The sequence below is a fragment of the Diplotaxodon limnothrissa genome, linkage group LG11 (assembly GCF_057381915.1).
Source record: "Diplotaxodon limnothrissa isolate DT_005_m linkage group LG11, D_limnothrissa_male_GT1.1, whole genome shotgun sequence".
Classification (NCBI taxonomy): Eukaryota; Metazoa; Chordata; class Actinopteri; order Cichliformes; family Cichlidae; genus Diplotaxodon; species Diplotaxodon limnothrissa.
In genome coordinates, this window is record NC_140606.1 from 16,764,493 (window position 1) to 16,792,129 (window position 27,637).

The 27,637-nt window shown below is 39.3% G+C and overlaps 2 protein-coding genes across 2 annotated transcripts in view; one reads left to right on the forward strand and one right to left on the reverse strand.

Annotated features, from left to right (window-relative positions):
* LOC146622542 (uncharacterized) overlaps nt 1-27,637 on the forward strand; it is a 318,673-nt gene that overhangs the window by 219,241 nt on the left and 71,795 nt on the right. The window lies entirely within an intron of this gene.
* On the reverse strand, nt 15,487-20,205 carry irx1a (iroquois homeobox 1a). The gene is made up of 4 exons (XM_085365219.1): nt 19,679-20,205; nt 17,303-18,395; nt 16,876-16,951; nt 15,487-16,000 (listed from the first exon to the last, which is right to left on the reverse strand). The coding sequence occupies exons 1-4, from the start codon at nt 19,919-19,921 to the stop codon at nt 15,925-15,927; spliced, it is 1,488 nt and encodes a 495-aa protein (XP_085221345.1). The 5' UTR covers nt 19,922-20,205; the 3' UTR covers nt 15,487-15,924.

Genomic DNA, 27,637 nt, shown 5'->3' on the forward strand with positions numbered 1-27,637 from the left:
GGAAAAAGTATATTGAAACGCTTCATTCCCTCAACATCAAGACTGATAATCAGTTTTGTGTTCAGGTTTTACTTTTCATAATACAAAAATATATAAAAACTGTGACTCAAAGTAACACAAATACTTCGAAAAATACATGCTACTACACTTTGTAAAATTTTTTACTAACATATCTAAAGCTTCTATAGAGTAAATAAACTGTGATGTATATTTATTTGGAAACTGCATTGCTGAAAGCTGTGTTGCACTAAAATGGCCTGCCCCTAAATATTTAAGGATGCATCGCTACTTGCTTACAGTAAACTTAAAGGGGTCCATCACTGCCCAGGATTTGCTTCACTAGTTTAATTCACTTAATCGATTGATAGCTACATGGAAACAGAATTTGCGACAATTCCACTTGACGTTATAGGGTTTACACACACGGACACACAAAAAAACCCACCACTTCATGCTTAAAAAAGATCACCAGAGAAGCAATGTCCCTTCGGTGGCAGTCCAGCACAATGTGTTCCAGTTCACTTTCATCATGTTGTACCAGCTGAACATGGTGTAGCTTTCAGCCCTGCCCTGTGGGAAACCAGCCTGTCTTTTCTCTCACTGTGTGTTTGTGTGTGTGTGTGTGTGTGTGTGTGTGTGTGTGTGTGTGTGTGTGTGATGTTGTCAAACTATGTCGTCCCAAGCTTTCAGCAGCACAAACTCCCTGTCCTAGGGCCTCCAGTGTGGATTGGCCACAGAGATTCTGTGTGGCATGCTCCAATGAATGCTACCCCGATTCTCTACCAGAATGCCACCAATGCTACCCCTAAAGCATGTCTGTTGGATAGCTCTGGGTTGCCAAGAGAGGGCCACTTTCTACAGTTCTTGTTCAGCTTCTATCAGTGTCTTCCTTCCCCGTCCTGTCTTTTTTTCTCTCCTTGTTTCTGGGTAAAGGAAAAAAAAAAAGCCAGCGTCGGCCTGAAAGCTATGCAGTAGGAAAGGAGTCTCCATACAGTTTAATTACGCTCGTGCAAAAATACAAATTTGCCACACGGCCTCATACCCAAACTGATTACACACTGATTGCCCCCTTCCCTACAGCCCTGCCCCGCTGTGGTTAATAAGCTAGATCGGCCCCTGGGAATCTTCCACTTTAGAAATAATACTCAGATCTTGTGAAAATGCTCTCCTCTGTTCATGTTTATGGGTCACACCGTGAAACTTGATCATATCTTCTAATAATGGTAATTGTTCTGTTTAGGGCAGGGATAGCTCAGTAGGTAAAGTGGTCGCCCCATGATCGGAAGGTCGGCGGTTCGAATCCACTTAACGGCTACCCTGAGGTACCCCTGAGCAAGGTACCGTCCCTACACACTGCTCCCCGGGCGCCTGCTTAGTGGGCTGCCCACTGCTTCACTGAGTGAATGGGTCAAATGCAGAGAAAAAACAAGTAATTTCCCCATGGGGATCAATAAAGTATCCATTATTATTATTATTATTATTAGATCACATATGAGTGGCTTTGACACTGCAGCTGACTGGGTGCAGCAGTAGTCAACCAGTAAATAGCTTCCCTGTAATTGTTTGATTACAGTATGCTGCCTGGGATACTGGATAATGTAATCATGCAGTCAGGGTTTTACATGTTCATTTCTTCTTTTTTTTTCTTTTCAGTCTTTACCCTTGAGTTTATGTCGAAACAGCTGTCTGGCATATAATACGGTACTCAATGACTTGTGTCAACAGGTTTACGAAAATAACAATGTTCTCATTGTTTAGATAGGCCGCCGTTCCAGACGGTCTGAATCTTGAGTTGTTGACGTTGCTGAATACTTTATGATATTAATTCCCTTCCACAAGGTTACTAAACGTGACCTAATAACAAGTGCCATTATTTTTGTAAATATATGTGACAAATTCTACCGTTAAACTTGATCCCACTATCCATGAACATTTTGCCAAGCACAATAAATCAGACCTCTAAATAATATAAATGGGAACAAGAATAATACATGAGAGATTCTGTTCAGCGTCACACATAAAGGGTGTAATCTAATTAGATGGTTGTTTAATTCAAGTATCTCTACTTGTCTACAGAGGAGGGATTTTAATCACACAGCAAGTCAGAAGGTCATTTCTGGGGCCTGGCTGCTTTTCAAAGCATCATAAAGATCTTCAAAGACATATGTGCAGTTCATGTTAAAGTCTAGAGTCAGGATAAGCCCTAAAATGCAACTGTCCACTGTGTTTTCGACATTTTATTTGAGAGATTGTTGAATTTCTACGGAGACCTTAAGCAGCTGTGGAGATTCTGCCAGTTCTTCAATTAATACTTAGAGGCCAAATGTTAGCAGTCTCAGGGGGATCAAAACTAAACAAACTCCAGGTTTCCATTTTCAAGCAACCTAAGAAAAGAGGATGTGAAAGTTTGAATCAAATATCTCCTTTCAGATGTCTCATCTGTTTACATTTTGCTTCCTTTCGCATCCCTTTGGGGAAGCTTGGAAATGGTAATAATGTCAGGACGTGCTCTGTCGTTAATGGCTCATGTGAGGAGAAGCTCGCCCCCAAATGTCCACATAAAACTAACACCACGTGGTGGGTATGTGTTGAAAGAGCTTAATCAATTGTGAAGCTGATATGTAGGTAAAATAAATGAGACTTCAAACAAAGTGAAGTAGTCCTCGAAGGGTAAAAACAAGGCACAAAGGGAGACGCACTTTGTGTGACACCCACAATGTTTCATCTGTGAAAAACGCCAGAGAGCCGTGGCCTGTTTAATGTAAACTCGTGGAGGGTAGATTTGTTTGGTGTCAGATCTAGAAAATAATTAGCTGATTCAGAGCAATGTGGTGTTCTTCAGAAACCTAACCCCAAGACCAGAATAGCATAAAATGTATAAACACTAGGCCACTGACTAGGAGTAAAGAATGGTGGAAAATGATGCAAGATGTGGTGAAGTTGCAGAGCCAGGTTTTTTCCTTATTAGTTAAAATTGATTGTTATTATTTTGTTTCTGTTTTTATGTGTATGTGTTTTTAATTCATATTTAATTTTAGAAAATAAATTATCCAATATACACTGAAAACATAAATGTGCTTTTAAATTGAAAAAATCGTGTTTTTAATGACATTGTATATCTACCTTTTATTTTTGACTTGTTAAAATTAAAACCATTCGTAAATATTCTTGTAGACAAGTCAAGCTATAGATATATCCATCTTTTTGTTGAGAAAATGTACTCATGCAATCTGTCTTCCTAACATGGCCCATTTTCAGGTTATGCAAATGTGCCCGACTGTAGGAACCTTTCCTCAGTGATAACAGAGGAATGACTGACTCAGCTTCAGTTAAAACCACAAGCATCAAAATGAGACTTGGATAACACGAGCTCCAGGTTTGCAGAAACATTTATTGTAATTTGCCAAAGTCTTTTTTTTTTTTTGAACACAGTACCGTCACAATCAGCAGTGAAATCAGTCCTCAGAAATCGCTGTACTAACCAAACATTATCTGTTGGTGATTATGTAGCACCACTGCTGAGGTAGTGTGATCCAATGCAGAAAAGTGGCCCCGAGGTACCCTCCCTTTTCTCAAGAACTAATGTTTACAATCATTTAGGGCGTCTGTGGAAGGCGTACAGGAGACACTGGCGTATGTTTGTCTCCGTTTTGAGGATTGTGGTTAAGCTGAAGCTCATCTGGCAACCTTATGGGCTGCTCATCCAAGCTAAAGCTGCTGTTCTTCCTTCTACTCCTGTGTCTTTCTATCTCACTTATTTTTTCTCACTTTTATTTCCTCTTCTTTCCTGTTTTATTCTTCTTCTTCTGACATTTTTTTTACATTAGTTTATTTCTTAATCCAGCTTTCCCCCCCATGTTGAATAGTCTCAACATGTCTTTTCTGATTTTATGAAACCACTCATTGTATCAGCTGTCTCCAGTCATACATGTCATCTGCTGGTATGCGCTGATGGCTGAGTTTTAGTAGGTCTTTCATGTGTGTATCATGTGTAGCAATGGCTGGAATGGGATGTAGCTCAAGTAAATCAGTTTGTCATGTGAGCAAAATCTGCTGAGTGCATAGGTTCACGAGCAGGTTTTGTTTCTCATCTTCTGTCTTATCTCCCATGACAGTCTCAATTTATGCCAAATGGCTCCAGAGATCCACTTTTGCGATGTTTGTGTTTAAATAAAAAAAAATATTACCGATGCTGATAATTTAACAGCTTAAAACACATCGTGTCCTGTTTTCATTAAAGATCATCACATTACACAAGCCACATTAAGGTAATGCCACACTGACGTAACAAATTTAACTTTAGTGACGTAAATGTATGAATTGGCACCGATCACTTCCAGAAGAAATACACGAGTGGGGTGATATTAAGTAATTCCTTCCAAATTGAAAGATTTCCCAACTGAAAAAGGAGACACCAATCATGCAAAATGACTCTTTGCATCAGTGCACAGTGTGCAATATGCAGAAAATGCTGTAAGATAGTTATCTGAAGTGTCTACTGCAGAGAGCAGGGCTTCCTGAAAATATTTCCAATGAAGCCTGCTCCCTAAAAAATTACATGTGAAAACGTGTGTGAATTCATATACGTGAATGGAGGTTAACAAACATGAAACTGAAAAGAAACAAAAGCAGAAACACTAAAATGGTTTGCTGGGAAGTAAGAATGCATGAGAAGGCATATTCATCTGTTCATTGCTTCAAAGAACTGGGATTCAGACTAAACTCATAAAAATATGGTCTTTTCCCCCTCTAAGTTTGTAGTGTTTTTAAAAAGTCTTTCTCTTTGTTCAGAACTAAAGATTCTGGGCAAGGACTAACCAAAATTATATCTCTTCAAATACAACCCTAAAAAGACAAAAAAGTTTAACAAACTGCACATAGTCTTTAAGTTTCCGGAAAGGAGCTTTTCCTGACCTCTTTCATCAGTTGACTAAATATTTTTGATCTAACCTTGTAGATGTGTCAGTACAGATGTTGAAAAATAATGCCCTATTTCTTAGTTATTTGGTTTAAGGTCAATTCAAACATGTTCAAGTCATGTATTTATATAATGTAGAAATTACTTCTCATGTTGAAGGAGAGGAGAGTGAGCTTGAGGCTTTAGCGCTGGATAAACGTTTGGTTTTCCCAGCTGCCTCCACCTGTGTCTGTATTATGAAGGGCAGAAATACTGTACAGCACTTCAGAGTGTGCCAATTAACAGCCCCAGCAGCGGCCGCCACGCAGGAGGGCCCCTCATAAAGACTCACCCTATGGTGTAAACCCTGCCACTTCCAAGTGCTTTATCCGGGGCCGAGCCCATACACACAGCTGTTAAACTGGCAGGTTTTTAAGTAGCCCCAGCAACGCCGACAGGCCCAGGAGTTCATAAAGATTTTCTCAGCAAGTGCTTTCACAAGGAAAGTGAGAAAGATGAGATGAGAAAGACAGGAAGAGAGGAATTCTGAGCAAGCTAGCTGGTCAATCAAGTGCCAGACGTTGCTTAAAGACAAGAGAGTCACAACACTATCATGCCTCCATCTGTCTCTTTGTGGCTCTACCTATCTATCTCGCCTATTGTTCTTGACTGCACTCTTTCCCCCTTTTCGGTGTATAAAAAAAACAGTGATCGCAGTAACGGGTTAGCCAACACCAGGCAGGAGGAGGCCTGCTGAGGACTTGGAAGTCAGGGTAATTCCATTCATCCAAACCACTGCCACTCCAGCCCCCTACATAGCAACTGCTGGCATTTGAACAGCTTTGATTCATATTTTAGAGACTTGGTGCATCAGATATCTATACATATACATACATACATATATGTGTGTGTATATATATATATATATATATATATATATATATATATATATAATATATTTTTATATTTATATATATTTATAAATATATTTTTTTTATATATATATACATGTGTGTATTACTTTTAGTTAAAAAGAGAAGAACATACACCATTTTCCTGCTTAGGTGCCCAACAAGCCATGCTGCAAATTGTTGGGATGCAAAAACATGCAACTGTGCAGGTAATTAACATGTGTAAAATCGACAACTTTATGCCAGCTAGCTAATGTATACTAGATAAACTGTGAAGTGCTGCTATTTTAGTGAATACACTGTATCCAAAAGCTGTACTGTTTACTGATTTATTTCTTGTGCTTGGGGCTGTGAGCCATGCAAACTGTCTGCGAGTGCCACACTTTTGTGCTTTCCAGTTCAATTCTACCTCCACCTGCTTCAGCTGCTGATCTAACAATAGGCAGACATAAACAGGTCATAATGAAATAAAAACACTGAGTTAGGTGTCTAGCCATATTTGCCAGTATGTCCAGTTCATAATGTTAAAAACAATATTTAATCAATAAATGTTGATTAAATATGTATTGCTCTCTATCTTGAATCAAGGCAAAGTTTTAACTCTACTCTTACCAACAAACAAGAAAAAAAATTGGTCTAATTGGTGGCCAAACATCTAGCTTGTGATCTGAATCCTTAAATGTTGGCGTCATCACACTGAACATGAGGGTTGCTTTTGTGCCTACTTTCAGGTTGAGGGATGGGCTTTGCCTGTTTTTTTTTTTTTTGCTCTTTTTTGGTCAATGAACACCTGTTCAGAGCATCATAGTTCTTGGAGTCCATGGTTAGAGTGCTAGAAGGTACGGGTGATCGTGGCTCAAGAGTTGGGAGTTTGCCTTGTAATCAGAAGTTTGCAAGTTCGAGCCCCGGCTTGGACAGTCTCGGTCGTTGTGTCCTTGGGCAAGATAATTCACCCGTTGCCTACTGGTGGTGGTCAGAGCGCCAGTGTCCGGCAGCCTCGCCTCTGTCAGTGCGCCCCAGGGTGGCTGTGGCTACAATGTAGCTTGCCATCACCAGTGTGTGAATGGGTGGATGACTGGACGTGTAAAGCGCTTTGGGGTCCTTAGGGACTAGTAAAAGCACTATACAAATACAGGCCATTTACCAAGATGGATTCTTTTTTGCTCCACTTGAGGTCTACAAAGTTTATCTGAGCACAGACAGTGAAATTAGAAGGGCTCTCACTGGGATGAGCAGCCTGCTGCTCACAGCATAGGAATCAGACTGTTCTATTAGTGGACTTCTATGCTAATGACAGTTTGTCCATAGTGATGTCCATGCTTGACATAAGGGTGTCTGCAAAAACCATTGGAACCAGGACACCTTAGCCAATAGAATGATAATTAATTTTGTGGTCTTGTCATTAGATCTGCAACTTTATGACTTGGACACTTGTGAATTCATCCATCAACCGATCACCACTGAGTGGTGAGTTTGATAAATGCATAGCTGGAGCATACTTTGAGCCTTTGGCAGAAGATTTGGACCTCGTGATTTTGAGCTACAACCGCTGCGACAAGTGGCAACATTTGGAGGCAGATTGAGAACAGTTAGACATATTAGCCATGTTCCACTCCACCTTATTAAGGTAGTTGTTGGGAGGTATGACCTTATGGGTTCATCACTGGGTTCAGAAGGACTGCAGGTAAAGAGAACTGTCAACCTGGAGTAGGGGCCAAATAGAGCTTGGTTGTCTTGTGGGATTTTCACTGTCAAGAATAGTGAGTGGGGTGGGCACGGGAGTTTGCCTAACCAGTTGATGCAAGTTTTGACGACTTTTAAAATTCTGACCACATCACCAGGAGTGTCACGTGTGGGTGGTACAAAAATATGTTTTATCATGACCATCATTATCATTCAGTCCCTGTACAGCAATTCATTAGTTTTCATCACCAATATAAGTTAGGCTTGTTCCTGGTGTGCCTTGGACCCAGTACTTCCCTTTGGTATGATTCTTTTTATAACTCAAGGACAGAATTTATAGGTGCAGCCAAAGGGTGGACAGTGGTGAGTTTGATGACATTAGGATCACATGTTTCATTTATCCAGATGATAAAGTGTAGAAGTTGGTTTATCAAGCAATGAATTCCACCTGACACTGGGATAGTTTTCAGCTGTATGACTGGCCTGTCAATTCGCACCTTCAAAGGCATGATTCTCTTCCAATAATAATAGTGTATTGCCAGCTCTCAGGCTGGGGTGCATTGCTGCTTCTAGTAGAGGAGTTTCAGTACCTTTAAGTTTTGTTGATGAGTGGGGGTAGAATGGATCGGCAGACTTAAACCCAGATTGACTGCATGCTGAGTGCTGTTTTGATTGTGGAGAGATGCAGATCTCAAGCTAATGGTGTGATATGCATCTGTACTGTGTTCATAACTAAATGGATGCATACAAGTGTGTAGTTGCTGCCCAAAGTCCAAAGCGATTGTTCCTGTGGACTAAAGCAGAGACAAAGCAGTTAAAACTGAGCTGACCACATGCTAGACAGTATTGGCTGCAGATGTGCCCAGACAGATCACAAAGAAAACGTGATGGCATTTCCTCAAGATGTGCATGTGTATTTTTAAACTTTGATGTGAACATGATTTGCCATGAAAAAACGCTTTGTTCTTGTGGTTCGCATGGTCTCAATAACAGGGCTCATACATATTGTATGCCTATCCAGAACTTTTTTTGTTTGTGTGTGTGTGTGTGTGTGTGTGTGTGTGTGTGTGTGTGTGTGTGTGTGTATCCCAGTGATGGTGTAGGTTGATCTCAGGACATTTAGTATTCTACTCAACATAAGTTTTCTGGTAAAGATCAGTTGGACGCATAATTGAATATCTGAATGAGAGAAGGAATAGCATGCACAACAATTTGGTGGTCGAGACAGTTGGTATCATAGATATAACAAGATTATGGGATATTCTTCCTTTATGAATACATGCGCAAACTTGTTTAAAATTAATTATAGGGTGTCACACAGAAGCAGCATTTTTAAAATTGTTCATAAGGGTTTCTAGTTATTTTCCAACCAACATTGTTTTGTACTTCATCGTCTATGTTGACTTGGCCACACTTTTCCTCAAAAGCTTGCCTGTGTAGAGAGAAAGTCTTTAAAGTGCCAGTTAAAAATTATATAAATTCATATAGATTAACAAATACACGCATGCAATTTTTTATTATTTCTTTTTTTTTTTACATTTGTTCATGATACTGCCTATAATACATGTCTCATATTCATATAATATTTTAAGCTCTGCATAAAAAAATCAGCAACTGGTTGATTTCGAGTCATTTTTCATTTCAAGTCATTTTTTATAGTTTGCATGACAAACACTTTGATCTAACACTCTTCTGTTACTATGCGGCATAGCTAGCTTCTGTTAGCACTCCGTGACATGTTACACTGACTACCATGCAGAGGAACAGTATGCATGAAGAAAGAGCCCCCAGTTCAAGCAGAGGGGAAAAGTATCACTGCAAGATAGTCTGGCTTTTGACCGGCCTGCCCTGTTTAGTTCAGGTTTTCATTTGTGTGAAGTGATAGTTCCAACACATTGTGTGCTTGTTCTGCTCTTCTTCTGTTTCAGCTTTGGCAGGTGACCCGGTATTGGATGTACTGGCTACTGTACTTTAGGTGACAGCTCCTGACATTGTAATTGTCTGCTTTGGGTGATGGGATGGATAGTGTAATACAGCTTTTGTTTCCTTTCGGTAGAAATTATTGATAACTGATGATGATGAGGTGCTATTGGGATTGGTAACGTTGTCTATGCCAGATGCAATAATTTCAAATTCCAATTACGAATAATTTCTTGGAAATAATCAAATTTATCCGAAGCCCTCTGTGGATTAAACATCTTCGATAGGGTTCTGACTTTTTATGCAAATAATCTTCTTTTCATTGCCCAGTTAATTTGTTTGGACAAAAAATGTATACAATCTTTTCTTTTGTTTTCTATGCACCATTTACAAATTAAAATGCTCTAAATGGAAAACACTATTAGCAACTTGTACAATCAATAAGTCATCAGAATGATACTCCTTCTGGCTTTATAAACACCTCCTTTTAAATTGTAGAGTTGCAATAATTTTTTAATAATTTAAGCAAACTCAAATTATACATGGTATTTTTTTATTTAAATTTAGAAAATCATGAATGAGCTAATTAGTAATTGTGTAGTGAAAAAAATCTACATAATAGGGCTCAGATAATATATAATGTGCACACATTCACACTCTGTAAGTGGATAAGTGAACAGTGTTACCCACAAGGGAAACCAAGACAGACAGGTGTAGAGAGGGACGGTTGGACAGAGAGGGTAAAGATTTCATATTAGCAGGAAGGAAAATGGTGAGTTGCATTTGATATCACCCTCTGTGCCGCACATGTGCTGGGAGTGTCCAGAGAGGACAAAAAAGAGAAGCATCCTCTGCTAAATGGAAATTCCTGTGCTTCAGCCACAGCTGCACTATGACACTTCAGATGGCTGTGCTTCCCTTTGTACAGCTCCCTGGAATTAACCCAAACCACAATGGCATCACATCAGAAAAGAAGGCAGGAAAAACCGGACTTTATTATCTGTCGTTCTGGAAATATTTGTGCAGGGAGGAAAAAGGGGCACAAGGCCCTTGGCTTCCCTGCCATATCAACCTGCATTTGATTATTAAACACACACACGCACACACACACACAACTGTCTTCAAACCAATGTTAGGTAGACCTCTGTTATGATACCTGTCCTCTAGGATGACTTGGTACTGAAATGTAAACACTGCCATTCCTTATTTACCTTTATTATTTTTAATTTTTGAGAAAATAAAATTAGTACAGAATGCAGTCAAAAGACACAATTTACTACATATGGCATGTTACAATTGTAAATGTATTTGCTGCAAATATATATATATATATATATATATATATATATATATATATATATATATATATATATATATATATATATATATATATTTGCATCCAGACAATTTTCTTGTTGAACTAGAACTGAAAAAAAAAGTTCAACTAGTGCTGAAAAATAAACTCTGCTAACGAAGAAAAGTAGTGTTGGTATAAAACTTTCCATCAAAATGTGTTTGGAGAGGGGATTCACTTCAAAGAGATCTTAACAACAGTGCTGTCTGTCTAATTTACGTTTTCAAGCACATGCCAAATGTAAAAACCCCAATTTTGAGTAGTGTATAATTACAGAGAGAGAATGAATGACTATAAATAACCCCATCATTACTAGTCCTTCCTGAAGAACATGATCCATACTGAAGGATAATTAAGGCAAAATATTTCTGATCCTCCAGCAGTCTGCACAAGGAATGTGTGCATGCGCACTTGTATTTGTGTGTGTCGCTCATGAGTACGTGGTTGTGCGTGTTCTTGATAGAGAGTGTGGGTGCATATGAGATGAGATGAAATTATACGGCATTCTTCCCTAAATATAGTTCTGTTGTGGTAAATCTGCTGTGTACAAATACTTCAGGAAAACTCAAGACAGACCAGCTTTAATTGGTTTGTGGAGTCATTAATGGAACAGAAGAACAGCTCAAGTACGTGTGTGTGTGTGTGTGTGTGTGTGTGTGTGTGTGTGTGTGTGTGTGTGTGTGTGTGTGTGTGTGAGAAACTGTGCTTATTTATGTATGTCGGACCCTGTCAATGCCCTTAAAACAACAACAGAGACATGGCGCTAACTTTGATCAACCAACATGTTGCAAACAAGAAGATAATAATGAACCTCTATGTTCAGCCGAGGTCTCTTAAAATAGACCATTTCAAATAGGATATATCAGATTTGAGGATAATATTTCTAGATTAGGACAGCTAATTAGTGCCCCAATATTTGGCACAGCGATTTGACTGAGATCCAAATAAGCATATTGTCCTCATCGCAGAGGAGCGAAAAAGCTTTTCTGTTCTTTACTCAGAGTAAGAAAGAATGTTCAACTGAGACAGAGAAAACTTTACTCGACTGCGCTCCCTGTCTTACTTTGTTATCTTTTTCTCTCTTTCTTGCTCGATCAAAACATAAGAATGTCGCTTTGAGTGGCCAAATGAAAGGGAACCAGGAATACATGAGCGAGAGACCATGTTTATTTCTAGTATATCTACAAACCAGGCCAGGTTTTTTGTGTCAGCAGGGGTCCTCATGGGTTGTTTAGTTGTCATGAGTAGTTGCCTATCCGACAGCGAGTCAGTCAGACAGCCAGCCAGTTGTCAGGCAAATACTAGTTCCTTGTTGCTATTTGTGTTTGAATGAAGCCGTGCTGAGGGCCTCCCTCCCTCTGTTTTCCCCTTTTCCAACCAAATCCTCCGACCTCTTCCTATGGCAAGACTTGTGTCTTCCTGCAGCCTATCGCTCCTGGAATGAAAAGCCTATGACCAAGGCACCTATTCCTTTCACTGCCATTGTGCTGCTGAAACAAGGAGCAGAACCAAAGTAGCCAGATAAACATGGAGTAGCAAGGCTCTAGGGTGGCCCTGCTGTGGCTGCGGCTGCTGGGCTCCAGTGACTTGTTGTTGCTTGTTGTTGTGTGTTTCCCCCAGCTGAGGCTGGGGGCCCGGGATGGCTTTTGTGTCAGTGTTTGACCAGTGCTGCACTCATGAAACTAGATAAATGGATTAGAGAGGCACAGATATGGGCGGGCATCTTTGAGAAAAGACAACGGAGATGCTGAAGGAAAGCGGGGGTTGAAAGAGGAGGGTGTAGGGATAGGAAGAGGCAAAGACATTTGTGTTGTTGGACAACAAGGGGTCGAGTCTGTTGTAAGAATAGCCTGCTTCTGCCAAAAAAGACAAGACAGTGATAAACTTTCCTCCCCATGCAGTCACCTCTCCCCCCTCACTCTTCCTGTTACACATGCTCACGCAAGCACACACACACACATGCACACATACACACACACAGTCACAATGCACAATTCACCACTAAAATGAATGGATTGCCACAGCGTGACACGTCTCAGTTGCAGGGAGAGATGGTCCTTGTTCGCCAACAAAAGACTGAGGTATTATGGGGAGCACAGCCTGTGACAGAATGCTAAATTGTTTTAGGGTCAACAACTTATTGTCTTTGCATGAGCCACAATTTACATATCTCCTGAGCAGCTTTCAGCAGTGAGTCCTCAGATGAAAATAGCTGAACCTGTTCCAAAGGTTACTGAAAACAGTTTTGACAACTTGCTTTTGTTTTTTTTTGTCTTACTGATGTTATTTAATTTTTTTTAGTTAATCAATCAAAAAATCCAAGTGTGATGTGAGTGGCAATTAATTATTTTAACTGTAATTAAATTTTCACTATAAAATGAAATGCCATTTTTATTTTACATTCTAGAATGTAAGAATATTTAAACACTTGGTGGCTACAGCGATTTGAAGATCAGACATTATCGTGTGTTAACAGTAAAGTCCCGAAGAGAGCTTTTTTCTCAACCTCTAAATTTGCATTTAATACATTTATCTGCCCCTTTTCTTTTATTTCATTATATTTATTTTCCTTTTCCTCCCCTGCATCGCGGCCTTGGGCATCCAGGGAGGAAATGGCTGGAAGTGACAGCCTAATTATCAGCTTCAACAGCACTCATTACCCATTAGACAATCCACTGTACATCCACTTACTAAATGAATAATTTTGTATATATTATGGAAACACAATATAATGGCCTGCAGCTAACGCCTTTGCTAACCTCACGCTGTTTCAGTACAAAAGAAATAAATGGGACACCGAGAGGTTATTTAATTTTAGCCCCAAAAGCCAGCTCATGAGAGGATGTCATGTGCAAATGGGGTGGGAGGGAAACTTACGCACCTGCCTTTTTTTTCGCAATTTAAGAGTCATTATTGCAAAACACGTGCTGTCCTATAAGCGAATTGAAAAGACTCGGTTCGACTTTGTGTTAATTAATTTTATCCTAATTTAGATATAGCGGTTTATGGGGGCTGGAATATTTCATATTTATATACTAAAACGAGCAAATGTAGAAACATGTAACTATTGCGTTTTATGTTACGTATTATTATTATTATTATTATTATTATTATTGATAGACACATTAATATAGCGTGTAGTCTACATTTTAAATGTGTTTGTGATTTGACTAGAACCGTTTTGGTGTGTGTGTAAAAGCGAGATGATTCCACGTCGATCAACAAAACGTTCCTTGGCCTTAGTTAATTTTTTAACACAGTCTGTGACTGTTTTTAAAAACAGACATTTAAGTGACACAGATTTATGCGCAAAGACCCCCCACCCCCCTCCCGCCGTTCATCCCCTCCCCCACCTCTGCAAAACACAAACGATCTGGTCACCGTTTACCTACACGGAAAAAAAAGAAAGGAAAAAGAAAGGAGACTCTTGCGTTTTGACTTGCAGAGATAATTGCAGTTACTTAATTTGGCCGTCTTTGAATATGTAAAATATAAAAATGTAGCAGAATTAATACTAGTAATTGCCGTGCCAAAAAGCAAGCTCTTTTTTATTTATTTGCTAATTATAATTGTATTCCTATTTCCTTTTTACTATGACGTAGCTCACGGATTTTCAAAAATATTAAAAGGTACTCTCATAAAAGCATAATAGTACACAATTGGGTGCAAGACCGTTAAATCAAATTAGAAACTTTAAGCTACATAATGAGAGATGCTAAAGTTGGAGTTTTTCATCTCACTTATAGCATTTGGGAAAGTGACAACGGTTTCAGGTCTTATAATTCTCTTTCTTGCCTATAGAGGCCGCTGTGATATTGCAAAACAGATGTGCATAAGTTAGTCCACAGGTTTGGGGCACTGAAATCATTCACACCCTCTATAACAGCTCACTTTGCAGCTTATTTACAAAAGTGTCTTTCAGTCAAAGAATGAATGTTATCATACTCTTCTTGGTTGCTTTTAGAAGATTTTTTTTAAATGAGTGTTGATTTTTCATTAAAAGCAAATATAAATAAATAAATAAACATTTAAATCGCTTGAGACAAATAGCATTAAAGACAAATGAAATAAATAATATAATGCAAATAAAATAAATAAGATATTCCAATAGCAGATAATTATTGCACTTTCCTTTTGTATTATTATTTTTAGACCCAATTAGACTGATGATGTAAATCAATATTTGCTTTTGGTCATTGTACAGCAAGGAAGCAGCTTTTTACAGGCTAATGATCACTATCAGCTTAGAAACAGACAGAGACCCCAAAAGTGACCCTGCTCCTCAAGGTCCACAATGTCAGCCTTCTCCTCCCCCAAAAGGAAAATATTAATAATTTATCTTCGAATCGACTTCTCCCTCTGACAGATTAGATTTTAACCATTTGATTTTGTTTGGACTGGGCGTTCCCATATTATTACTTAATGACCTTCCCAGCTGCTCCTGTCCATTTTCTGTCACCAGCAACCATCTGGACACTTATTAGCACCTCAATGCATCCACGCTGCTTTCCTCCCAAACTTGAATAAAATTAAGCCTGGTTGCATGCAGACTGCCAATATTTTTTTTTCTCTCTGTAGAATTCCCACCCTTTTTGTTGCAGGCCTAAGCTTTCTACATAATTTATCAATTTCGTTTGCATAATAATAATAATAATAATAATAATAATAATAATAATAATAATAATCACAGAAAAGAAATGTAGGCTGAACATTGTTGGGTTTTCTCTATAATTTCATTTAGTTTATTTAGGCAAAATATACGATCTGGACAAATTCCTTCAACGTTTCCTATTTACAAATTTAAATCACTTGTATTTACATTAAAGAAAGGACACCAAAAAACACAAGATAGTGACAAATAATAATTATAATAACAATAATTATAATAATAATAAAGTAAACAGCCTACCAAAATGTCCCAGCCTGCCTGGGCAAAGTGGAGAGAGAGAGAGTAACATTATAGGCGCGATTATAAGCTACACAACAATAGAGGAAGTAATCCATCCATCCACAGGATATTACCAAATTACGCCATTTGTTCTGTACCGTCTGAATGCTATGCTGCATTATTATTTCTCATTGTCCTTTTTTGAGAGCGTAAAGTCTTTGTTTTTTTTTTTCTATTTGATTTTTTTTTTCAAGCACAAAAAATGTCTTGATCAAGCCGAGGAGAGTGCAGTGAGGACCCGTTGCGTGGCGTCTTGTGGACTCCTGGCGCTGGAAGGCAGAGAGGATCTGGATAAAGAATAACAGAAAGGTAGATAAATACCCCCGCCGTGTTTGGACAGCGGGTTTCAATATGCATCTCAAGTGTCTGGCTGAGCAGTTTTGATTAGAAGCAGACTGAAGCCCTCCTTTTCAAGCCCTCGCGTTTTTTCTTTTCTTTTTTTTAAACACTAATAATTAAAACAACATGAACAATAATAGTGTTATCAATTTTACAAATCCGATTTTTTTTACGGCATGGAAAAAAAACCCTCACTGTTCATCCATTGTCAACAGTTGTAATTCGCTATCTCATCGTTAATTCTCTAAGAACGTTACGCACAAGAGGAAAACCTGAGGTAAAACTTTTTTTTTTCTTTGGGTAAGAGCGCTCCCCTGGGCTCTGGGTCTCCCATGGGTCTTTAGGGAAAGCACACAACCCAGACAGAGCCCGTTTTACTCGGTGACTTGATAAGTAGCCACACTCTCCCCAGAGGGAAGGAATTAAAAGGGTTGTGGGATGGGAGTCAAGACCCCTGTCACCCCCAAAGTAAACTGGGTATCGTTGAAAAAAATTGTTTGTTTTATTTTGTAGTGCTGTTATATTGTTTTATGTTAGAAAATGTATAAATAAAAGATGAAACAAATAAATAAACCTTAAGTATATATGCCAAAATTCGTTAAGCAGTTTACTCATTGTTTTTTTTAAATATTGTTTCTAATACTTCTCTTATCAGTAATGTTATAGCTTTATATTTTTTTTTTAAAGAGATCTAAGTATGTTTCTATTTCGCTAATCCAATAATCAGATCTCCTTCATTTTATTTCCGGCTGTGGCTGCTTTCATCTGCTTATGGCAACGTGTTGAAATTCAGCAAAAGCAATAAAGTAAAAACTGGTCTCACCTGTCATGGATGGGTCGAAAAGAAGACTTCAGGGTCTGTGTTGGAGGTGAATCCGACCTTACACCGTTTTCGTGATCTGATGGGAAAACAGTGTTAGCACTTGTCTGGTAGATAAAACAGAGACACGAGAATTTTTAACTAAACATTATTGTGTGTGTGTGTGTGTGTGTGTGTGTGTGTGTGTGTGTGTGTGTGTGTGTGTGTGTGTGTAGTCGATTGTGTGAAAGTGTGTGTGTGTGTGTGTAGTCGATTGTGTGAAAGTGTGTAAATGTACTTTACTTGTGTGTGGATGCGTGTGCAGAATCTTTTATAGGCTAAATTAATTGTATTTGAAATCGAAAATAATAATAATCCGAAGTCGCTTTTTTTTTTCAACAGAGCATTTTGCACGTCTCCTCATATGTGCAAACACAGACTGTCATCGTACCTATGTGTTTCGGACTGTGGCTCTCTGGTTGGGCTTTGCTGTCATTGGTGAGCGCTGCTGAAGCTGCTACCGGCGACACCACCACTGATGTCGGCTGCTGCTGCTGCTGGGCCGGCAAGTGATGGTTGTGCTGGTGGTGGTGGTGCTGGTTTACTCCCAGAAACGATCTGACATTCAGCAGGGAATTCTGGCCTAAGAAAGCCCCATTTGTCCAATTGTGGAACTTTCCAATCTGGCAAGTGTACAGTCCGTGACTGGGGAGGAAGGCGGGGTGGGTCTGAATCTGGTGGTGGGGCGCTGATGGGTGAGTGGTGGCCCCAGTGCCGCAAGGGGACGTGGGTTTCTGTGACGAGCTGTCGGGACTAGTAGCGGTCTCTGCTAAAGACCATATTTTGGGCTTATTGTTGGACGGGAGAGGAAAGCTCCCAGGTCTGTCCGGAGACAAAACTCTTGTGGTGTTGTTGTTGCTGCTATCAGAGTTCTCCTTACTCCCTGGGTGAATTGAAATAGCGTTCTTAGATTTTTCAAAGGCCTCGTGGGCCTGTAGGGCGAAGGCCCGTCTTTTCTCTAAGTTGTCCAACTCTCCGGTTGCACCGAGGCCGCCCCTACGGTCCCTGCTGCCCTCCGATGACTTATCATCATCATCCTCGTTGCTTTGATCCCCGTCGTTGTCGTCGATTTTGTCTATATCTATGCTCTCCAGGTCAATCTCTTCCTCGTCTTCGTTTTTTTCTGCTTCGTCTCCACTACCCAACAAGTTACCGTCCTCGTCCTCTTTGCTCCTGCTTCCCCAGGTCACCTTGTTCTCCTTCTTGAGCCTCCTCCTGGCGTTGGCGAACCAGGTGGAAACCTGCGTCAGCGTCATTTTGGTAATGATAGCCAGCATGATCTTCTCCCCTTTGGTCGGGTATGGATTCTTCCTGTGCTCATTGAGCCAGGCTTTCAAAGTGCTGGTGCTCTCCCGGGTGGCATTTTTAGGCCTAGCAGGGTCTCCGTACTGAAACTGGCCGTATGGATAGAAGGCAGGAGATGTGTGGGCTGCAAAGCTGGCAGGGTGGACGCCAGGACTGTCCTTCAGTTCGTACTGGGATCCCTTAGAAATCAAAGATTGTGTGTTATTAAAGTGTCCTCATGGAGCTTCATGCATAATTTTATTTCATGAACTGCTAAATACATGCTTCATATATATATATATATATATATATATATATATATATATATATATATATATATATATATATATATATATATATGATTCAAACAACTGGCTTTAAAAAATCTTTGAGTTACAGTTGCAACTGACTCAGCTGTGCCCACAAATAAGCTTCTCAGCTTGCAACATGTCACATGCTAGGCCTATGGCACCTGCAACTGCACAGCTCTCTGAGAGACCATTTATTAGCAATTATTGTCCGTAAATTGTCAGCAAAAAGTAACAAAGTGAATAGGACCAGAGAAAGTTTGTGATCACGCACACTGCATGTGCACGCAAACTGACAGCTTAAACATATAGTAGGCCTGCCTGTTAAACTCCCTTCTATGCACAATATGACAAAGCAGTATGAAGGCCCAAGCAAAGTTTTTCCCTTTTTTTCTCCCTCTTCTCACTCTGTAAAATATACACTTGCGTGACGAATTGTGTACTTTAAGTCTTTGGCTTGGTTTTGTGGAATCCACCCGCAGGTCGTTCAATTTAGTATTTTCGATAAAACCTATTTTTTTTTCTCAGTTTTACTCTGTGTTAGAGCCTAATACATGCCTTAGTCATTAACACACTCCAAGTTAATTATTATCACAAGATGTGCTGTGTCTTGCAATTCGTCAGGTAGAGAAAGTTAGAAGGGCATTCAACTAGGTCAGAAATGTTTACAAAACACAAACTTAAAAAAAGTAATTCCATATTTATAGTTTAAGATATTGTATCAGGCTGGTGAATATTTTTATCAACCTGATTTTAAAAAATCGTCAGAGCAAAAGCAGCATTTTTTTCATGTTGCACGGTAGAATACAGCTCCGCAGGATTATTTTTTTTCATAGTGTGAGACTAATAACTGCCTAATTATAATTTTCTCTTGTTCTTTTGCTTTATGCATAACAACAAAACACGTTTTAAGCCGCATTTTCAAGGTTTTTTCTTCTTTCTTTTGCATTTCGTCAAACTTTTCACCTTGCAGCTAAAACACACCAGCGGACTGTTAAATCAGTCAAGTATGGACTTAAACCACAAAATGCGCAGTATACAAATCGGCAACCAAGAGTATTCATTCTTTTGGTTGAAGTGACCTTTCGATTTTTTTTTTTATGATCAGACAGTGCTGGTTGGGACGGAAGGATTTACAAACATCTTTCGACAGAAGTATATGAACATGTTCTTACCATTTGTGAGAAAAGAGCCAAGTCCGCGCTGGTGTAGGGTAAGAAAGCGCTGTAGTTGTGTGCGTACGGGTTGGCGTACATGCCCAACACTGACGTGACAGCCGCTGCAGTGGCTGACGGACTTCCCCCGATCTCGGTGCTCCCTCCCCGGGACGAAGGCGTAAGCACTCCCGGTCTTTCGCTCCCGTAAACCGCCTGGGAGGCACTTAAGTACTGCGGGTACCCTAGCTGGGGGAAAGACATCTCCACTGCACAGTTCTTTTGTCCGATAAACTGTGCGTAAAAAAGTATGCGAGGCACAAAAAAAAAAAAGAAAAAGAAAAAAGAAAAAAAAATGAAAAAAACCCGGATGAGTAAAGAGAAAGTGTTTAAGCCAAAGTCGCAGCTACTACCGACATACAACGGTATGCAGTCAAAACAAACCGCTCTTAAATCTCTGCTTCCTCTCTTTTCTCGCGCAAAGTCCGCTGGATGTGATCTGATCAACAATTGCGCTCCGACTGACGCGCCTGGCCCTGAGGTCTCCAGGCTGATCTCTCAGATACAATTTGAAGTTGATGCTTTGATTGGCGTCCTCTACTTGAGCCTGCAAGCTCCTCCTCGTTTGGAGCAATGTGGATAATGTGAATATAGACTGAGCACATTGGCTGGGGCCCCCCTTCTCTCTCTCTCTCTCTCTCGCGATCTCTCTCTCTCCCCCCTCTCTCTTGCTCTCTCTCTCTCTCCGTCCGTGTTTGGAGTTATTGTATGTTAAATGTTCAAGCATTAGAGTCCATTCACCGAAGGCTTTGATTGTTGTATGACAACCTGTCTACACGATTTTACAGCTGTCCGACACAAGGGGAAGTAAACCCGTCAAGAAGGAACTTACTTTGAATAGATTTAAATTGTAATTAAAGGGGGAAAAGCCTGTCCGCCGAGGAATTAGTATTTGGTAACACGGGCTGCTGGTGCCTTTATTTAATTCAGTGGCATTATTTTTCAGTAAAAGTTTTAACATTAAAATTTATTTCTGTAATTTATGGATTTTTTTTAAACCTACGCACTCGTAAAAGACACACGGGACTTAATCAGGATGAGATATTTAAAAGTTTATTTATTAAATAAATAAATAAATAAATAAAAGCATTTTATATTTCTACAATGAAACAATTATATATATTTTTATTTTGTTTTAAAGTTATAACGCTTACTTCAAGACGGTTACAGTTAACTCCCTAAACAGTTGCGGAAATTCATGCAAATTCTTCCATATGAGTTATTAATTATGTAAGTCTTTATTGACTTCTGTTTTCGGTTTCCTTTGATTTCTTCATAAAGTTTTAATCAGCCTCTCCATCCTTTTCCCCCCTCTCACTTTCCATCTGCTTTCGTGTGTGTGTGTGTGTGTGTGGACTTAAAGCAGATTGTTGTTGTCCTTTGTAAAAGCAGAGCCACTTCACGTTTCCTTGCTTTTAGTGAAACGGAATGTGGAAACGCCAGGGACGAGCCAAAGACCGGGTTACCGGATAAGAAGTCTCCAAGTCCATGTATTCGCCACAAAATGTTATTCAGGTACTTTTAGCTCCTATAATTTAATGAAAGACGTACCAACACACGAGAACCGGAAAAATATAGTGTGTAACAAATCTATAATTGTTTCTGGAATATATTCCAGAAACAATTATAGAATGTTTTCTAAAACAAACCAATCTTTTCAAAAATATTATCTCAATATTTCAAAGAGTGAAAAAACTCGGATGCTATTTTGTTCAGCGCCTCTTGAACTGCTTATCCAATTTCCAGCTCACAAAAAAAGGAAAAAAAAAAGGGTCGGATACTAACCTCTGCTTAACTATCCACTCCTCACACACCTATGTGGCTCACGGGTGGGAGGGTGTTCATTTTTTGACTGTTCTATTTCTATTTGATTTGATTCTCATATCACCCACCTCCCGAGTCAAAGGGGGTATTCTGTAGATCTAGATTTAATGCCTTAACGACTGAAGCCCAAGAAGTCAGTAGATTTTGATCTGCACCAGATGGCTCCGAGTGGATATTGCCGAGCGCCGAGGATCTGTTAAAAATATCTGTGGGGCACTGATGGTAATCTGGGTAACACATCAGAAAGGAGGGGAGGAATGGCAATTGTGATAACCCGCTGGAAATGTGTGCAGGGGGCTAAATATAATGGCTGTGGCGGGCTGGTGGAGGGGTGGCAGGGAGTTAGAAGACCAAAATTATGTCTAAACAGAAATGACACTGGAAAAGCCGAAGAGAAATCAGTGAATCGAGATGATGAGTAAATGTTTTAGAAACAGCGAAAAGATAATTTAATATTACTAGCTTACCATTACTAGTAATAACAGTGACGGTGATGATGATAATAATCATACTTAAAAAAATATATGTTGACCGTGTTTCTTTTTCAGAAAAAAAGATTTTTATTAAAAAAAAATCACAAACAAATCAATGAATTAGGTAAACAAAGACACGTGTCGAGGTCAGTAAGCCATCAATGTTAACTGATTTATTGAGTGTTGTTAAACTGTCTTTGCCACCACAAGCTTTTCAGGCTAAAACCAGAGAGAGCGAGAAAGGGAGGGAGAGTGAGAGGAAGGGAGGGAGAGAGAGAGAGAGAGAGAGAGAGAGAGAGAGAGAGAGAGAGAGAGCACGGTAAACTTTGTTCCGGATCCTCGCCCGTGTTTAAAACTCATCTTCATCACGTTCAGTTCTAATGCAGGCGTTCACCACATGTGTCGTCTCTGTATGACATGCACGCGCCTTCGCGCACAGGCGCTCACGTTAATGTTGTCAAAACGACTCTTAAATACTCTTCCCATTTTTAAAGAGAAAGAAAATCCCCCGGCTTATCATATCAGATAGTTTTATCGTGTAAATCTACAGGAGGCTCTTCATAAGCTGCTACGCCTTAATGGCCACATTCTAATAGGCTAAATCACTCAGTCCCAAGCACTGTGCGTTTTTAATGTTCCTGCCACCAATTAAAAATAAATAAATAAATATATACAAAAATAATAATAATACATAGTACCATAGTTAAGTATGTTCTCATATGATATGTGTTTTAATGTAAAATGATTGGAAACTTGTCAACAACTTCTGTTATACCTAACATATTCTCTCTCTCTCTCTCTCTCTCTCTCTCTCTCTCTCTCTCTCTCTCTGGTACCTTATAGCAATAGAGCCTCTAAAGCTATAAGAAAGATATGAAATATTCCCAGTTACTCTGTTGGAGGACAGCACTCTCTGCCATTACTCATGTTCAAGTAATAGAAAGAAAAATAACTGAGCAGTAGGTCTATACATTTTAAGGACAGTCCTGGCTGTACATTTTAAAATTACAGATACTTCAGTTATCAGATAATGGCAAACACAAACACTTATATATGCTTTCAATGGGAAAACGAAAAAGCTAAAAACAGATATTGTTAAATTCAGGCTTGTTAAATGAACAGCATTTTCTCTATATAGAAACCTGCGTGGGGACAGTGCATTGCAATCCATATTCAATACCACAGTTCATAATTGTTGTGTGATTCAACTTTATCTTGAATATCATAAATCATTTATTTTCTTTTTAAAAGCCAGATTTACCTTATAATCATAGCTTCTGTCATTTATAGTTTTTAAAACTAAGATATCAGTAGTAATCTGGGATCATGACAGTCTTATAATTTATTTTTGTAACTTTCTGGGCTCGAATGTAGTTCTCTAGGATGTGTGCAAATAGGTACACCTCATTGGCTCCAATAGAAGTCAACGAGAGTGAACCTGCATTACAATCACATTGGTTATGTTGACAGTTGGCTACCACCGCAGAGGTCAAGGGTGTCTCTGTGAACTAATAACTGTGGTGAAAGATACTCCTTTCCTGCCTCGAGGAGTGCCAAAGTTGAGGAAAGGTTAAGAATCTGCAGAATGTTCCTTTTGTGCTTTCTTTGCAGATTATCAAATTAAGTGTTGAAACAAAAACTCACTATCCTCCTGAAGAGAGGAGATTAGATGAATATCAATGATATTAATGGATCATCACAACTGTTAGACATCTCGCTTATTGCGTACAAGCCCAGTGCACACTCTCACATGCATTGGCTCTAGTGTTGTCCCAGACCTGCGTCAGAGCAAATGAGCTAGTCAGCTGTGGGTTGGAGTCAGAGGACCACTGGTGTTACTGTGAGACATTCAATACATAGGCAACTGCACCACACCTTTAGGTAAGGAAACAAGGAATTTCCTGGATAATAAAAGAGGTCTATTCTGGGTCAGGATGTTATGCACTTGACAGTTACACAGTTTGAGGGGGTGATGCCCCCCCCCCTCCCAATATTGATGAGACAATGAAGGTCTGCACTTGAATTTTTGCCAAAGTAAAGATGCTTTGCATAACCATTACACCCCCAACAAGTTTAGCCCTGGTACAAAGGCAGTGATCCATAGATGTACATACTATATTACTGAGGTCTTCAAATGGGTATGCAATGCTTTTATGAGTATTTTATGTATTATGCATCCAAAAACGTAATACAAAGTATAGCCCACATAGGTTCATTACACATATTTTATATCAGCAAGGCTGCCACAGCAAAAATACCACTGCCACCACTGCTGGTGCTGAAGGTATATTAAATATAAAGTAAATTAAACCAAACACTAACAGCAGAAGGTGTTAGCTCACGAATTATGATAAAGTATTGTCATGATTAAGCCCCTCATCTAATTAAAAAAAAAACAACAGCAAAAACAACAGCAGCCACACTGGGGCAAAGTTAAGGGGAAAGCGCAACACTTCGTTAGTATTGACAAGTTACTTTTAACTCATTCTGGCTTCTAACTGCATAACATACAAAAGACAACAGAGGGATCTGACTTCTTTCCTCCCAAGGGCATTCTCAGGGGTGGGTAATGAACGGGTGGGCCCAGATTTTGATGTGGTTAGGGGCCAAGGGGAAAGAAATGTGAGAAGGGGTGTTAATTGTTTTGGCTCTTTGCTGGGGAAACATATCAACATTAGATCTAATGGAGGTTAAAGACTCTCATTGCCATAGGGGCTGGAGCTAATGAATAGCTATAGCTAGCCAAGAAGAGAGAGAAAAGTGAGTGAGAGAGATGCAGAGAGAGGGGAGAAAAAGAGAATGTAGCCTTTGCTGGGCTTTAAAAGGTTTTAACTGCATTGAGCTGAGTGTATTATTGCTCCACTGAACTAAGAGGATTAACTTAAAAAACTTATGAAAGTATCTTTAGATGAAATATATATTTTTCTTTTTTAAAATTAGACATCTAAAATAGTAAGCACAGCTATTTGCAGCTATAGCGACAGACCTCAAGGACATCTTCAACTATACATTTCAAGCAGAGGGATTTCACAGTCTCCATATTTAAAGTGGTATTATCCGTTAAATGTACCTTTATGAAATGTGAACACTTGCTTTTTTTGTGACCTGTTGCAGTATACTTACAAAAACCCTACAAGTCTGCAGCAAAGACTACACTGGCAACTGTCAAACTAATTCCATTACTTTGTATTAAACTTCTTCTGATGTATGAATAGTGCATCAAATCTCACGAGCCAATAGGCTTTAAGCCACAGACTACCAGTCTTTACTATATGTGCATATCGCCAAAATAGCAGATGTATGCTAAGTAGAGTAAACACATAATGTACAGGGGAAAAAAGACTTTTGACAAAGACAGAAGTAATATCAAAGTCCTTGTTTTGTCCCACATATAATTTTATGCTAAGTCTGAATGAGGGAGATGCAAACACTGATTTAGAACATTAGCTTAGAAATATTCATAAGAGTTAGTCTCCCATTTCAGATGTTTATTTGCTACCTCAGAAAGTGAAATAAAAATGTGAGCATGCAAATCTGCTTTCAGATGATACAATTCCCACGTTTATTCATAAACAGAGTTAATTGAATTTTAAAGAACGACCTTCTTGGGAAAAAAAAATACTTTTTTTTTTTTACACTGAAGTATTCTTTTGAAATGACACCCTTTGATAGTGGTGTAAAGGATAGACTTATAGATAAAATGATCAACAGACAGCATGACAAATGGAATTTTAATGAGGCTGTTTCTTTCATCTGTTATCATGTTGTGCTGATTTTCTTTTTTTTTCTTTGCTTTTTGCTTTGGTGTGTCTTTGTACAAACTATTGATAGTAGTTGAAATCTGGTGTTTTTATGTTGCTGGACACGCTCCCCAGGTTGCATTGGACTCTCACTCCTAACAACACTGCTATCACCTTTATTAATGATCAGACTGACTTTGTTTTAGTTGCTTTGGGGTTTTTACTTCTTTCAGTGTTGTACTGGTTTTAAATGCAGAGACCGCTGGAGGGAAAAAATGTCTGGATTAAATTCTGCTTTTAATTTTGGAAAAAAACATATTTATCATTCTGTTATTCTGAAGGCTTGTGTTGACATCTTTGGGACTTGAGAGAACACTTTGAATTCTAATTATTGATACCATCGTGGCTCCTGATTAGGCTAACCATTGGATGATGTGGTGTCACAGATGAAAACAGCAGCCTGTCAAATTCTGTAATGAGTTTTAGACAGTGACCTAGGGAGACGAGTGGGACGCTAGAGTGACAACACCTGAAAAAAAAGACGGGGTTTCAAAAGGGTTTACAGGTTATTGATGTATGAGATTAGCCCTTTGCATCACAGATTGAATCTTCCCATGTGCTCGAGCGAAGAGAAACTAGGTGGATTTTTCTTTATTTATCTGTTCAGAAAATCATGAAGGACCTCAATATCGGCTTAAAAAGAAAACAATAAGTTGAGTATCTTAGAATATACAACTTGAGTTGATTGATTTAGCCATTCTGATTGTGGATTAGATAAATATGTTGGGAACAGGAAACATCCTGACCTGATAATTTATTTTTATCATCCTGGAGTCCAATGATAAAGGCTATTCAAAAACAAAGAAGCAGGAGAAGACAGAAATGTAGAAAGCATTTTTCACATGCTGCATATATTTTATAATTATGCAAATATGCTGCTACGCCAACAGCTAACTTACAAATGTATACAATGACTGGAAACATAAATATACAATTTGAATAACTCAAGTACTGGTCAGTAAACCAAGGGCTTTAGCCCATCTACCAGCTTAGAAAAAGAATGGGGTACACCCTGAACAAGTCACCGGGCTATTGCAGGGCTAATGCATAGATATAAACAACTATTTACTCTTAAGGCCAATTTAGAATCACCAGTTGACCTAACATGCATGCATTTGGACCGTGGAAGAAAGCTAGATTACCTAAAGACAACCCACCTAGGAAAAAGGGAGTGCGCGCAAACTCCACACAGGTGCCCAGCCAGTGAGCGGATTCAAACCAGGACCCTGTTGCTGTAGGGTGACAAAGCTAACCAATGTAACGCTGTGCTGCAAGTCTATGAACACAGATTGTGACTTGATTGAATTGCCAAAGTAGCTCATTAAGGCAGAAATTCATCAAATTCTACATAATTTGACTGGAAAATCAACTTTGTTGAGTGTCCCTGGAAATCTCATGTTAAGCATGTTGGCCAGCCAATTTAAATTCAGCTTTTTTCCCCCCTATTTCCCCCCTAAGACGCCAAGTGGACAAATGATACTAAATAAACACATGATAAAGGGCCTGGATATACTGTGAAACATTTTCTTCTCACACAGGGGTAAATGAGGAAACACTTAAAAGTCTTCTGTATCCAGTGTAGTCATGGGGCTACTCAGAGAGTGGGTGACAGGTTACAGCATGGGATTTTACATCACGCCCATGCTGAAGCATCATTGATCCCAGCTGACAAAGAAACCAGTCTGGGCAATGAAGTTCAATAACAACTGACTCTCATCTCAAAAGGGGCCAGTTGATCTGGCCCCTTTTGAGTGTAATTCTTTAGCATTAGTGGCTCTCAGCTGTTTCTGCCAAACATTGGCCCACACCATGAAATCTCTTGT

Bases quoted from the DNA above. Each gene is read 5' to 3' on its own strand.
- irx1a (XM_085365219.1), bottom strand. From the start codon at position 19,921: ATGTCTTTCCCCCAGCTAGGGTACCCGCAGTACTTAAGTGCCTCCCAG. The intron at 18,396-19,678 runs GTAAGAACATGT...TTGATTTCTAAG, and splicing joins TGGCTCTTTTCTCACAAATG to GGATCCCAGTACGAACTGAA. The intron at 16,952-17,302 runs GTACGATGACAG...TTTTCCCATCAG, and splicing joins CCACAGTCCGAAACACATAG to ATCACGAAAACGGTGTAAGG.